The sequence below is a fragment of the Gossypium hirsutum genome, chromosome D11, assembly GCF_007990345.1.
Source record: "Gossypium hirsutum isolate 1008001.06 chromosome D11, Gossypium_hirsutum_v2.1, whole genome shotgun sequence".
Classification (NCBI taxonomy): Eukaryota; Viridiplantae; Streptophyta; class Magnoliopsida; order Malvales; family Malvaceae; genus Gossypium; species Gossypium hirsutum.
Genome location: NC_053447.1, coordinates 21258650 through 21271609, shown reverse-complemented (window position 1 = coordinate 21271609; position 12960 = coordinate 21258650). Strand labels below are relative to the sequence as shown.

Here is a 12960-nt window from a genome sequence, read left to right as displayed (position 1 = left end):
TATCAGGCCGTAAGAGTGTAGACTATTTATACCAAAAGGAGCTGTCTGAATCTGCTTGGAACCACCACAACATGGCGGTAAAGGACGGGATGGGAGAGCTGCTGCTGGAGATCTTCGTCGTGTGGTGGTGGTGGAAACTGGCTGTTGGCACTTAGTACTAAAAATCGCATGGGACAATGGCTTTAGAAGAGTCATGGTGGAGTCAGATAGCATGACGCTTATATTTATTAAGCTGATGCAAGAATGAAAACATGACCACCTGTTTCTGCTTTAGCAAGTAATATCAAAGCTTTATGCAATAGGCAGTGGGAGCTCCAATTCGGATACAGTTGCAGGGAGACCATTAAGGCTGCAGATTTCATTCCACCAAAATTATATTTCTTTACTGATCCCCCTCAAGCTATTAGAGGTATTCTGTGAGATGATCAATGGCTTCTGTTCTTGCTAATATGACTGACTGTACTATATAAGGTTTTGCAGGTTTTTTTAGTGAAAAAAAAAAGTATAAGTAACTAAATTATTAGTAAATTTACATTTTAATTACTAAAATTGATTAGAAAATGATTATTGAACTATTAAAAAAATTTTATTTAAATCTTGGATGTTAATTTTTTTTTAAATCTTGTTAATGAGCTCTAAAAGACGATTCGACGATCGATACAATGGATTAATATCCATCAATAAGTAAATGAACATATCTTATATCCAAGTCGATCTAACGATCAACGTTAAAAATTAGAGAAAAAAACTGTTTAGATTTTGGTTAAGAGATTTATGACTTCAAAGTTGTTTCATGAAAAAGAATTGAATTATAGAGGATAAGATAAATAAAAAAAAAAGCTTTCAATCAGCCTAATGACTTAAATAAATTTTTCGAATAATTCAATGAGATCATTTTGTAACTTTTTCAAGTTGAATGATCAAAATTAAACTTAATAATAATTTAATGACCTTGGATGTACTAATCACATGAAAAAGTCAAAAAAATTAAAACTAAATCAAATTAAAATAATAGTAAAAAAAATGTAATTTCTAAATTTTAGAACTAAATCCATAATTAAACCATAAAATTAAAAATAAAATTGTATTTTTACATGTCAAACCAAACATATCGATAATTTTTAAAATGAGAATTAAAATAATCTTAGTTATTAAATCAAAACAAATTATTTTAAACTTTAGATTATATATTTATTTTACCTTATTAAAATAAAATCGACTCCATCCAATCTTTTTCTTTTTTTTTTTTCTCTTTACTGTGTTATTAAGATGAATTTTTTTAGAATAATCCTTCATTTCAAATGTAATTTCTATTTTTTAGAATAAAATTGAGATTTAAAGTAAGATATTAGAGTTATTAAAATCAATCAATTTGTGTATTAAATATCTATTTTTCTTAATTGAAAAAATTGGCTGATTATTTCATTCTAAAAAATTAAGATTTATATATTACTTCAATTTGTGTATTAAATATCTATTTTTCTTAATTGAAAAAATTGGCTGATTATTTCATTCTAAAAAATTAAGATTTATATATTACTTGAGTAACAAGAAGTAAGGAAAAATCTCAATTTTTAAAAAATGAAATGATAGAACAATTTTTTCAATAAAGAAAAATAACAAGTAGCTGATACCCAAAATCTTAATAACCTTCATCTCTTGCTTTCCATTGCAATTTTTAAAAAAAAAAAGATTAAATCTAAAAGTAAAGATTATCCAAACATTTTCACTCTAAAACTTCAATTACAACAAAAAAAGAACAGAAAAAGGAAAAAGTTGAATATTATTGGTTTAATTTTAATAAAGTAAAATAAATACAAAATCTAAAACTTAAAACCATTTATATTTATTTTAATGTAATGACTAATATCAAAAAGTTCTCATTGTAATTGTCACTGAGTTTAAGATTTTAAAAATTGTCTTTATATAAAAAATTTTTTTTTTTTAAAAAAACACTAATATATGCATATTATACGCATATCTAATTTCTGACATTAACCTTCTAATCCAACTAACATAAATGTAGAGAGCCGGTAAGCAAAGGATTAGCTATCCATAGAATAGAAATAATATGCACTATCCAATGATAGCATTTACCGGTTGGTTAAATTGGAGAATAACAGAGCAAATCCCTAATACAAATAATGAATACATGATTAAATGCACACGATTGGTATGGTAAACAGGAAATGTTACCTAATCAAGGGTGCCAATAACGACATGCTGCTCCCTTCTTGCAATAACCACTTTCATAAAATTTACAAATCCGCTGCCCTTTGGGCGGTGATCTGAAAGTACCGCCTCCATTTGAACCACCATAGTAGGATGAGTGCCTATTCGATGAGGACCTGCCCCTAGCAAAACTTGAATCTCTGCCCAGGAAGTCACTGCCCCTCGCAGAACTTGAATCTCTGCCCTGAAAATCACTGCCCCTAGCTGAACTTGAATCTTTGCCCTGAAAATCACTGCCCCTAGCAGAACTTGAATCTCTGCCATGAAAATCACTGCCCCCCGCAGAACTTGAATCTCTTCCCTGAAAATCACGGTGCCTTGGACTAACATACCTCTGTTGACTTCCCCAATAGGCCAGATTCTCTCCAGAAGTGCCTGCATTGATGCTGCTGTTTTCCTGAAACGTTCCTTGACCTGTTCCCCTACTAACATTCGTATTTCCTTCACCTAGTCCTCTCCAACTAAAATTTTTGTTTCCATGAACTGGTCCACAATTGGTGCTTGTAGTTTCTGGACCAGATCTCCAAGCAGTATCTATGGTATCCATGCCCCAAGTTGTAACAGGTGATGCAGGAGGTTGCATGTTGGAACCAACTTTGTATTGGTTAACCGAGACATCTCTGGGCCTTGTGTTTTCATTTATTTCAGCACTTGTGGAAGAATGCCTACCAGAACTCTTCTGAGCATCAAGAACTTCAGACTGAGAGATCTTGAATGGCTCAGTGGTCACAGTTGACTGAGAAGGCATTTGTAGATCATTTGTTGAGCTGAAAGCATCGCTTTTTCCAGGATCAGGTGCAGGGCTCAGTCTTCCTACAGGACTAAAACAATCAGGTTCGGAACCTTGAGCCAACTCTCCATCACAATGCATAATTGATGTAGGTGAAGTCAAGCCATTAAGAGACTCCATTGCTTCAACTTCAGCCAAGAGGTCTGAAACTGATTCATCACCCTCATTAGGTTCGGGAACAATTGGATCCCAAGCAAATGCATTATTAGCAGGATCCGGAGGAGACGAATGAGTCAATTGGTCACTTCCTGAAGTTGGAGCAGCAGCATGATCACTTCCCATGATAGATGGTTTAAATGAAGATCCAGGCACAATATTTGAGTCCCATTCCTTTGCAGAAGGTTTTGCTGGAGTGGAGGAATGCCCGCCCCATTCACCAACTATTTCAGCAATTTGTGAATTACCCACTAGACTAGAAGTTGTACTCCAGCTAGGACCTGAATCCCGATGAGGAACATTCAAAGAAAGAGACAGTTTGCTTTCATTAGCCTGACCTTTTGAGTCTTCTAGGTTCAACTTAGATGTTGAGGTGGGAATATCTGAGAAATCAATATCCTGACTGTGTTCCGACGCTTCAAGAGCCCTAGCCAGGGAAATCAGTCCTGAATTGGAATCCCATCCGTTCGAAGCATCATTTAAAGGTGAAGATCTCCAGCTTTGCCCACTAGATCTGCCAGATTTTCCCTCACTATCATCTAGCTTTGCACTCCCAGCAATATTTTGACCTTCTGAGGTCTTGTCCATATTCTCACCCATGTTGATTGAGCCATTGTCCCATCTTTCAACCCCATGATCGTTGTTGAACTGCTGAGACTGGGTTCCGCATGGTTTATCAGATAATGTAGATGACGGAACAGAACTACTCACTTGGGGCAGGCCAGGTAAGTCATTATCACCCTTCACTAAGTCACAGGTTGGTAAAGGGCTTCCCTTTTGCACTGCACCGGAATTGACAACATCTACCACAGGAGTACAAGTAGCAGTACAAGGGGAAGATTGAGAGCTCAATTCTGTGCTCTTCACAGATTCATTGTTACCACAATAATGACTACTTGTATTATTCAGCGTTGAGTTCAACGTCCCCTCAACCTGTTTACTCTCGATCTGAGCCACATTCAGATCAGTACCCCCACTACCATCTACAGCCCCACTCAGACATCCATCATCAGAGGCAACCCTTATGTCTTCAGTTGGTACAAAGCTGTTGCAAAATGGCTGCTTTGCTTCACCATACCACCCATCCAGAGCATCTGTTAGGAGAATAGAGTTATCTTGCTTTTCATTTGCTCTCCAAATTCTCAAATCAGGAGGGAAATGACCACTCATGCTCCATCTACGTAACATTTCAATATGAAATGGCCCTTGAACTTTCCCATTTGGGTCCTGATAATGCCATATTTTATCTGTCTCAATATTATTTACAGTCAACTCCATTCCTGTAGAATGTGGTCCTAAGCTAGTTCCTCTGCTTCCTATATCATTCAAGTCATCACTTCCCTTCAGTGGAAAGGCAGGCTCTTTTTCCTTCATAGTGAAACCGGAATCTCTTGGTTTGTTGTTCTCTACACGAACAAACCAGGCTAATTAGGACACTGAAGTTGTGAACCAAGAGAAAAACAGAAAGGTAGCATACCAAAGATGCAAATGAATGCGCACATAAATATATAGCAAAGCCACCATACAAGAATGAAGTTAAACATCTAAAAGTGTATGCTACCTTTTTTCTCTTCCAACTCTACTGCAACTTTCAAATACTTGCAATATTGATTCATGTCCGGATCACAGTGTATATCAGGAATTTCTTGCAGCCTACGCTGGCGTTCATCAGGTGAGTTCAGAAGCTGCAATTTTTCTATACATTCTCTGTACGTGCAAGATGGTCAAGGAACCAACAGAAAAGCTTATGATAGATCCGCAAAATAGTAGCAAAGTAGAGAGAATACAAGGGGAAAAGGGGAAAAACAAAATAAAGAACAGTCTAAAGGTTAGCATCATATCAAGCAACATAGGATATTCTTTCATGTGCCCCTTCTCACTGGCTCGATCACGAAGGTTAGTAACTCGCAAAATCTCTGACTGTAGCCACTGAGCAAAAAGGTAAGAGCACAAGCACAAAGCACCTTAACAAACTAAATTCAAGAGTTCTTTAAAGGTAAAGAGAAAACATGTAACTATACAAGAACACTAAATGCTTTATCCCTTTCAAAGTGACCACACAGTAATATCCAAGTGTCTAATGTGCTAAAACTTTGCAGCTTAGGAACTTACATCATTTACCCTCACTGCTTGAAGTGCCATTGCTTTCTCCAGAATCTCACCCTATAATAAAGCATAGAACTCCTTTTCAAATGACACTTTCCTGAAAACTAAAAATGAACATGAAAAACACTTACCACAGTAAACCATTTGGTCAGCCCGCATCTTATTCTCTGGTAGAGTCGTTGACATTCATCCTGGTGTTATAACAAAAATATCAAAATCAGAGGAGAAAAGTTAGGACTTAGGGCACAACAAATGATGGTCCAATGTCTGCCAAACTAAGGATGCATATGCCCATAAAAATGGAGAATGGGTCAATGGCCTACAAAGATTGAACTTTTTCCACTGGTAAACAGTTCATAGATTTTACAAAATATTTTCTTTCGCACATCTCAATTTCTTTTCTTTCAGCCTATACCAACCCATGCAAGCCATCAATTATACTCTAAATCCTCATTCTCCTCTGTAATAATCCCCTTAAGTATATATTCCTTTTGTCTAGTTAAGCAGTTTTTTTTTTCTTTGCATAGTTCAATTATAAATATAACCCTAACTAAAACTCTAACCAACAACAAAACTCATTCTCTTTTGTTTCAAAATGGTTATAAAATCAACACGTTAGACTTCCCTAAATGGACTTCTTGTTAATAAATGCAGGACCAAATATGGCATTTTATGTTTTACAGAACAGCATCGAGGAAATCTATCGGCACCTCAGTAAATTCCTGATTTGAAATTCCATTAATTGAGACAGCCTCTTTCTTGTCCAAATTTAATATTTCAAGCATGATATCAGTTGTCCTTTCACCGATTTTATATGGTTCAGCCTTGCTGGTACCTGCAAACAAATGCATTAGTGGTGAAGGTCTACAATAAACAAATTAAAAAGGAATTCAAGGAGCAACAGTTATATAAGTCAATACCAACGACTTGGACAAGTCTATAAAAATCTTGCTTCTGATCATTCCCAGGAATTTTGATCCTCACGAAGGAACCAACAACCTTGCCATCAATTTTCTCAGCATCATCAATTAAATTCTCAATCCAATTACGCTTCAAGTAGATCAAGTTCATATTATGAACATCAACTGCGGCATATTCATCTGGATTAGCCCTTTGTCCTTTCTCATTGACCTTTTTACGTGTTTTACGTCTCTTATCACAGGCAATTATAGGTTGACTATCACTGTTCCCATCAACAGCTAATTGGATAGCAGCAGCTTCAATAGGTTCACCTCTAACAGTATCAATGGCCCTTGAATGGTCTTGGATGAGAAAGTGTGATTCAAGAAGCTTTAACATTTCAAAGTGGCCCACCCTTTCTTTTCCAAACAACTTCATAAGCCTTGAATCACAAATAATGTGGGATTTCTGTCGAGGATCACGAAGATTGTTTCGTGTTATGTACTCGAGTAAAAGTGCCTGAACATCAAAATGTGATAGAACAGATACATCACCATTTTTCATGTGTGCCACAAATTCAAGAAGCTCTGTAGTAGCCCAATTTGTGCCTCCAGGAAAAGGCACCCCTTTCCTAACACCTGAGTTTTCAGCTCCTAGATATTCAAAATTGTTCAAAAGCTTTTGCTGTCTCGTAGTTTTTCTTCTCTTGGAATAACTGTCACCTTGGTCTCCACAAGACTTTTCCATGTTAGTTCCTTTAGCATTACCATAATTATTAAGTTCACTGGATGAATTTCCCTTGGGACCCATGATAGCAGTTTCCTTCCATGGATTTTTAGCGTTAGTAAGCTCATCTAAACTTAAAGCTAGCTTCTTTTTCAAAAGAACCCAGTACACCTTAAACAGATACTCCCAGCTAGTTTTATCATCAAAATCCACTTGAACCTGCACGGCATAAAGTAAAAGGCCTTTAAGGTAGAAAAAATCTTTACTCTTCAGTAATCTAAAAAGTGCCAATTATAGTAGTTATCAAAAAAAGCACAACTAATGAGGAGAAAAAGCTATGAGACATTCAAAAAGAAATCATCCATTGTATGAAGCAAGGTTAATAATACCATTTCCTTATTTTCTGATGCAATATTTTCAATCAGCATAATAGTTCTCATGCACGTTCCACAGAATCCTTTATTTCCTCTTACATTCAGGTAATCAGCATCTTTAGTGCAATTCTTGCACAAGGAATAAGTACAAGTATAGCACATATAATATGAAGCCTTTTGACAAGTGCTACATATATGCCACCCTGAAATTTACAGCCAATAGACACCAGAAATTAATGAAACAAAAAATTAATCATTGAAACTTAATGAAACAAACGGCTTAAATTGATTCTTAAAGAATCGAGATAAAAATGTTAGCATATTAACTAATCAAGACGCAAGAGTCCAAACCAATAATCAGACATAGAAGCTACCGTTCAATATGCATGTGGTGACCACATAATTTTATAGTTGAGATAAAAAACGGTATAGCAAACTACTCCAGAATCAAGAATCCACGTTAACAACTGATGTGAAAAGCCACAGTTATCGAATAATGAAAGGCCACCATCATTGAATAATGACATAAGCAAGAACTTATGTTGATGAAAGATGTACATGCCATCATTATTCAATCAGCAGATGCTAATGATATGATATCATTTCATAATTCAGGTAAAAATAGTAATCCAGTAGCTACTCAAGAATAAAGTATCCAAACCGATGACAAACATGGAAAGCTACCATTTCACACGCACGTGGCAACTGTAAGGCAGAACAACAGTTACTAACTGCGAAGCAATGAAAGAGAAACATGAATCTAGATAATTGAAACATGCTTCAACTCTCCCCAGCACTTATATTAATTAAATCGAACTAAAAGTGATAAATAATTAATCCAAACATACCGCAGTTCCATTTCGCCTTGGATTTAAAGAATGCCTCATCCCTTTTGATACAGGCTGGGTGGTATGCCTTAGGACAGCCACTGTCACGTAAAATCCCATATAGTTAACCAAGAAAATGATACAAATGCAAAAAAGAAAAAAATAATAAATAGATACAAGACATGATTTCTAATCTATGAATTAGTGCCACAAAATAAACAAAAAGATCAGCGGCACAGGCACAGAACTTGCGCATTTTTTAACTGAAATTAAATCCAGTTCCATTTTGCATGTATAAAAAGAAAATATAAGCTCAATGAGCCAAAAAAAACTAATAAAATTTGAGCTCAACTTAACAAAAATCGAAGTGCAACCAAACAATGACTCTAGTTCTGACCTTAATAATGGCCAACTAACTAAAACTTCCTTCTGATTTCCTACATTTTCTGATCAACCAAACAGACAAGAAAAAAAAAAGAGGACAAAAAACAGAAAAAAAAATTCCAAACTCACCGTCGATCACAAAGCACGAGACTGCCGCCATCGAAGCATATAAAGCAAACATCTTCTTCATCATCCTCATCCTTCCTTTGAGGCGGTGGCGGCGGCGCCGATAACGACGTGGTTCTCACTTGATTCCTCGGCGGTCTTCCCCGTCTCCGCTTTCCAGCGCTCATCTCAACAACTGTCACTCCATTCCCCGCCTCCGCCGTAGCACCAGCAGCTCCTCGGACCACCACGTCAGCGTTTCCAACCAGCTGCGAATTGTCCATCTCAGGAATCTTCTAGCATTGATCAATCCACGTGAACTCCACACCTTGTAAAGAATCACCACTCAAACTCCTACAACTATTATCAACATCGCCACAGCCGCCGTCGACGATGTCTTGTAAACAAGGCTTTATACAAAGCCGTATCGGATTTCTACTAGTCGACAATTTTCAACACTCAGAAAAAATAAATCATTCATAAAATGGAACGGAGAACTTTATTATATCAAACAAGAAAAATAAACAAATAAAAGTTAACAGAAAAGGTGAAAAAACCCTAGCGATGGAATTGGGGATAGGGGGATGGTGGAGCTGTAAGTAGTAGTGGGGCACATGGCAATGGACTGTGATGAGATGTGAAAAGGCATTGTTTGAGAATGCCAAAAAAAAAAACATAAAAATTAAAAAAGGTTTAATTATCAATTTTACAAAAAGTTGTCTGATAAGAAGTAAAGCTTAGCCAGCACACCTTGTTTACTATTTATTAAACTTTTAAAATGGATAGAAGAAAAAGAGGGACGAAGAGAGTCAAACTTTTGAAGTTGGAGCGTTTGCTTGGGGTTTCTAACCAACTAGTCGTGAGTTTGGATGAGCGATTGGGTGCGGTGCGGTGCATTTAGTTTATTTTTTGTCTCACGCTATAGTATCATTATAGTGTCTAATCTCACTGTCACTGCTGTTTTTACATTAACGCAGATAAACGCACCGTCCATCCAAATTCATCCTAAGCCAATCCCTTTATGATTGGGCAATGCAACAATTTCCATTTTCCCATCCAAACAGTGTGCGATTGAATAAAATTTGATGGTCCTATTCATAATATATATAATTGAAAATAGAATAAATTAGGGCAATCCAATTATTACCATGTTTTTTTTTTAATTTTAATTTAGCTACTAACATTTTAGATTATTTGTATTTTAGTCACTTATATTTTAAATTATTTTTATTTAGTCACCCTGATGTGGCCTTTCTCTAACTTATATAATAACATTTTTAGTACTTAATATTTATATTTTCTATCCATTTGATCTTCAAACATATATAATTAAACATAAATTATATATTATGAAAAAGTACAAAATATATTATTTATATAAATAATATTATATATTTTTATATTTAATTATAATTATAAAGCTCAAATATGTATTTAGCCCCCCAAACTTGACACCTTCTCTCAAATTGGTATTTGTAATTTTTTCGGTCTCAAGTTGGTACCTGAATTTTTATTCCATCAAGGGTTTTGTATTTATTTTGTAACAATGTTAAATATAAGATACATGACGCTCTTAGGTTATGACATGTGACATGATGATGCCATATTCTATATTTTATAAAAAATATTTAAAAATTTAAAAGAAAATATATATATATATATAAAATATATATTTTTTTAAAATATAAAAGAAAAGCTTAAGGGTAAAAAAAAATCAATTGAGCACTTATGAAAAAAGTGCACCTATTGAGCCTTCAATGACCAAAAAAAATTAATTGGCCTCTTTTGAATCAAAAACCGTCAGTTGACTAGTTTGATCGTTAATCTCACTGACATGATTAACGAAAGACACCAAAAATTGTCATGTGACAGTATGCTAACGTGACATGCCACGTTAATCTTATCTCGGCCCCCCTTAAACAAATTTTTTAACTTCACCCGTGAATATACATATGCTCAATCAAGGATTGATTTAAAAAGTTGGTACCTAAGGTGATCAAATATAAGATTGTCATCTTACGTTTAGCAATGCTATTAACAGTATTTATCTGACAAGGAAACAAGGGCAGTGAATGTCTTCTTTTGCTATTGTAAACCTTTATTCAAACCATGTAACCACTTTCATGGAACTTATGATGTTTGAGGTGAAACTTAATCCGGAACGATCTTCACATCATAACTTAGCCATCTGCATTTGCTGTTAAAAGGTTGGATCGAATGATCCATGCAAACCACCGCCACTAATATAAATGGCATTAGGAGCTTAGCAGTTTATTCACCAAAATGCTCATTTTATGAGGACCAAGGTTCATAAAGAATTTGTGCTCACCTTGCCACTACTTTTACCCGGATGAAGATGCTCAACTGCATCTGCAACAGAATGCAAGCCTAAAAATCTTTTTGGATCTATTACAAACTATTACGATCGAATGCATGTTAGGAACTTGAATCCCATCAATATTAAGCTATGAAATAATATTTAATGTATTCTAAATTAATAACAAATTTGGCCAAGTATTTAGGGTGAGTTTGGATGGATGGTGGGATGTGGTGCGGTGCGTTTAGTTTACTTTTTGTCTCACGTTACAGTATTGTTATAGTATCTAATCTCACCGCCACTGCTATTTTTACAGTATTGTTAGGAAAACGTATCACCCATTCAAATCCACCCTTAAAAAGCTTTGTTTACATTGAGGTTAAAAAAGCACTTTTCAACTTAAATCATAATTTTAAACTTAAAAAAATTCGCAAACAAGCAACTTTTTAAATCAATCCTTAATTGAGCATATGTATATTTAATATGGTTTATTTTATATATATTTTTAGAATTTTTTTAATAAATAAAAATGTTTTTTAAGTTTTTGCACATTTGAAAATCTTGTATATTTTTTAAAAAAAATTTAAATAATTTTTAACATTTTTTTATAATTTTTGAAGTTCTTTTATTTTTGCACTCATCCAACATGAATCTGGACAAAAAATTGTCCAGATTCATTCTATATGCACATTTTAATTATTTTTTAAAAAATTTTAAATTTTTTTTGTCCACACCATCATATTGTCACGTGGCAAATTATGGTGACTTTCGTTAACCATGTTAGCAAGGTTAGCAGTCAAACTGATCAATCGACGATTTTTGTTAACAAAAGGGACCAATTGATTTTTTTGGGTCACTTAGGATTCAATTGGGTGCACATTTTTCATAATGACTTAATTATTTTTTTTTGATTTTTTTTACTGAGGGCTTTTTTGACCCTTAAGACTAGACCTGCTCATGGGTCGGGCCGCCTGACCCGAAGGCCCGTCCAAAAAGTGGAAGAGTTTGGATAAAAATATGGGCCAAAAAAATGGGTTTTGGCAAAAAAAGGCCCGTTTAGAAAATAGGTCAAGCCTCAGGTAAGGCTTTTTTGGCACGGGCCCGGCCTCGACCCAAATATGTAAAAAAAAATTGCACTTTTTTTGTTGTTTTTTACTATTTTGCTATCATTTCACCTATCTTAATGTTATTTAAGTATACATATATTTTTTAAATTTATTTTCAATTTGTTAGGAAATATTTATTTTAATGTTTTTAGTATTTTTGATGTATTATATTTTTAATATATATATAAAAAATAATATAAAAAATTAATACGAGTCAGGACGGGCCCGGGTTTTAACATTTTTATCTGGGTCAGGCTTGGACAAAAGTTTATGCCCATTTTTCGGGTCGGGCCTAGCAAACGGGCCTAAAATTTTGGTTGGGCCTAACTCGACCCAGCTCATGATCATCTCTACTTAAGACTAAAAGGGATTATAAATTATAAAAATATGTCTAAAAATAAAAAAAAATCTAAAATTCAAGTTAGAAAAACCGGAAACCCCAGAAAATTTACACCTTTTTCTAAATAAATTACAAACAAATTAGGTGAAAATAAATTTTATGCTTAGAGATAGGTTTGGATTATTACACGATTCTTCAAGTTAACAAGAATGCAAAAAATGATGATTTAAAAAAGGTTTATAGGAAACTTTTTTTTTGTTTTTCTTTTTATTTGTTAGTTATTTGTTAGGTTTCATAGGAAAAATTGAGAGTGCGTTTGGTTCGCTGTATTGGATTAGAGATGTATTGGATTAGAAGTGTATTGGATTAGAGGTGTATTGGATTAGAGGTGTAATAGCAAATCAACTGTTTGGTTGAATGTAATGGAATAGATGCGTAATAGTAATCTTGTGTTTGGTTGAATGGAATAGAGGTGTAATAGCATAGTGGAAAAAACTAAAATGACTAGAATACCCTTAGCATAAATTTATTTTGGTAAATGATTATTGTTATTGTTATTTAAATTTTAATAAGATTATTATTATCAATAATAAATAT

The 12960-nt window shown here is 34.3% G+C and overlaps 1 protein-coding gene across 2 annotated transcripts; it reads right to left on the bottom strand.

Moving 5' to 3' along the window:
- Positions 1-2034: 2034 nt before the first annotated feature.
- Positions 2035-9327, bottom strand: LOC107913021 (zinc finger CCCH domain-containing protein 44). 2 transcript variants are annotated; one of them, XM_016841446.2, is made up of 10 exons: positions 8625-9327; positions 8133-8212; positions 7300-7487; positions 6205-7129; positions 5995-6119; positions 5416-5475; positions 5291-5341; positions 5037-5107; positions 4740-4891; positions 2035-4584 (listed from the first exon to the last, which is right to left on the bottom strand). In XM_016841446.2, exons 1-10 carry the CDS (start codon positions 8882-8884, stop codon positions 2201-2203), a joined length of 4296 nt encoding a protein of 1431 aa, XP_016696935.2. In that variant the 5' UTR covers positions 8885-9327; the 3' UTR covers positions 2035-2200. The 2 variants fall into 2 exon arrangements, with proteins under 2 accessions (XP_016696935.2, XP_040962409.1); XM_041106475.1 differs by lacking the exon at positions 7300-7487 and having other exon boundaries at positions 8625-8771.
- Positions 9328-12960: the final 3633 nt, after the last annotated feature.

Coding starts and splice junctions, on each gene's coding strand:
- LOC107913021 (XM_016841446.2), bottom strand. CDS start 8,884: ATGGACAATTCGCAGCTGGTTGGAAACGCTGACGTGGTGGTCCGAGGA. Junction 7,130..7,299: donor CATCAGAAAATAAGGAAATG/GTATTATTAACC, acceptor TATGCCGTGCAG/GTTCAAGTGGATTTTGATGA. Junction 5,476..5,994: donor CAAATCAGGAATTTACTGAG/GTGCCGATAGAT, acceptor TTATAACACCAG/GATGAATGTCAACGACTCTA.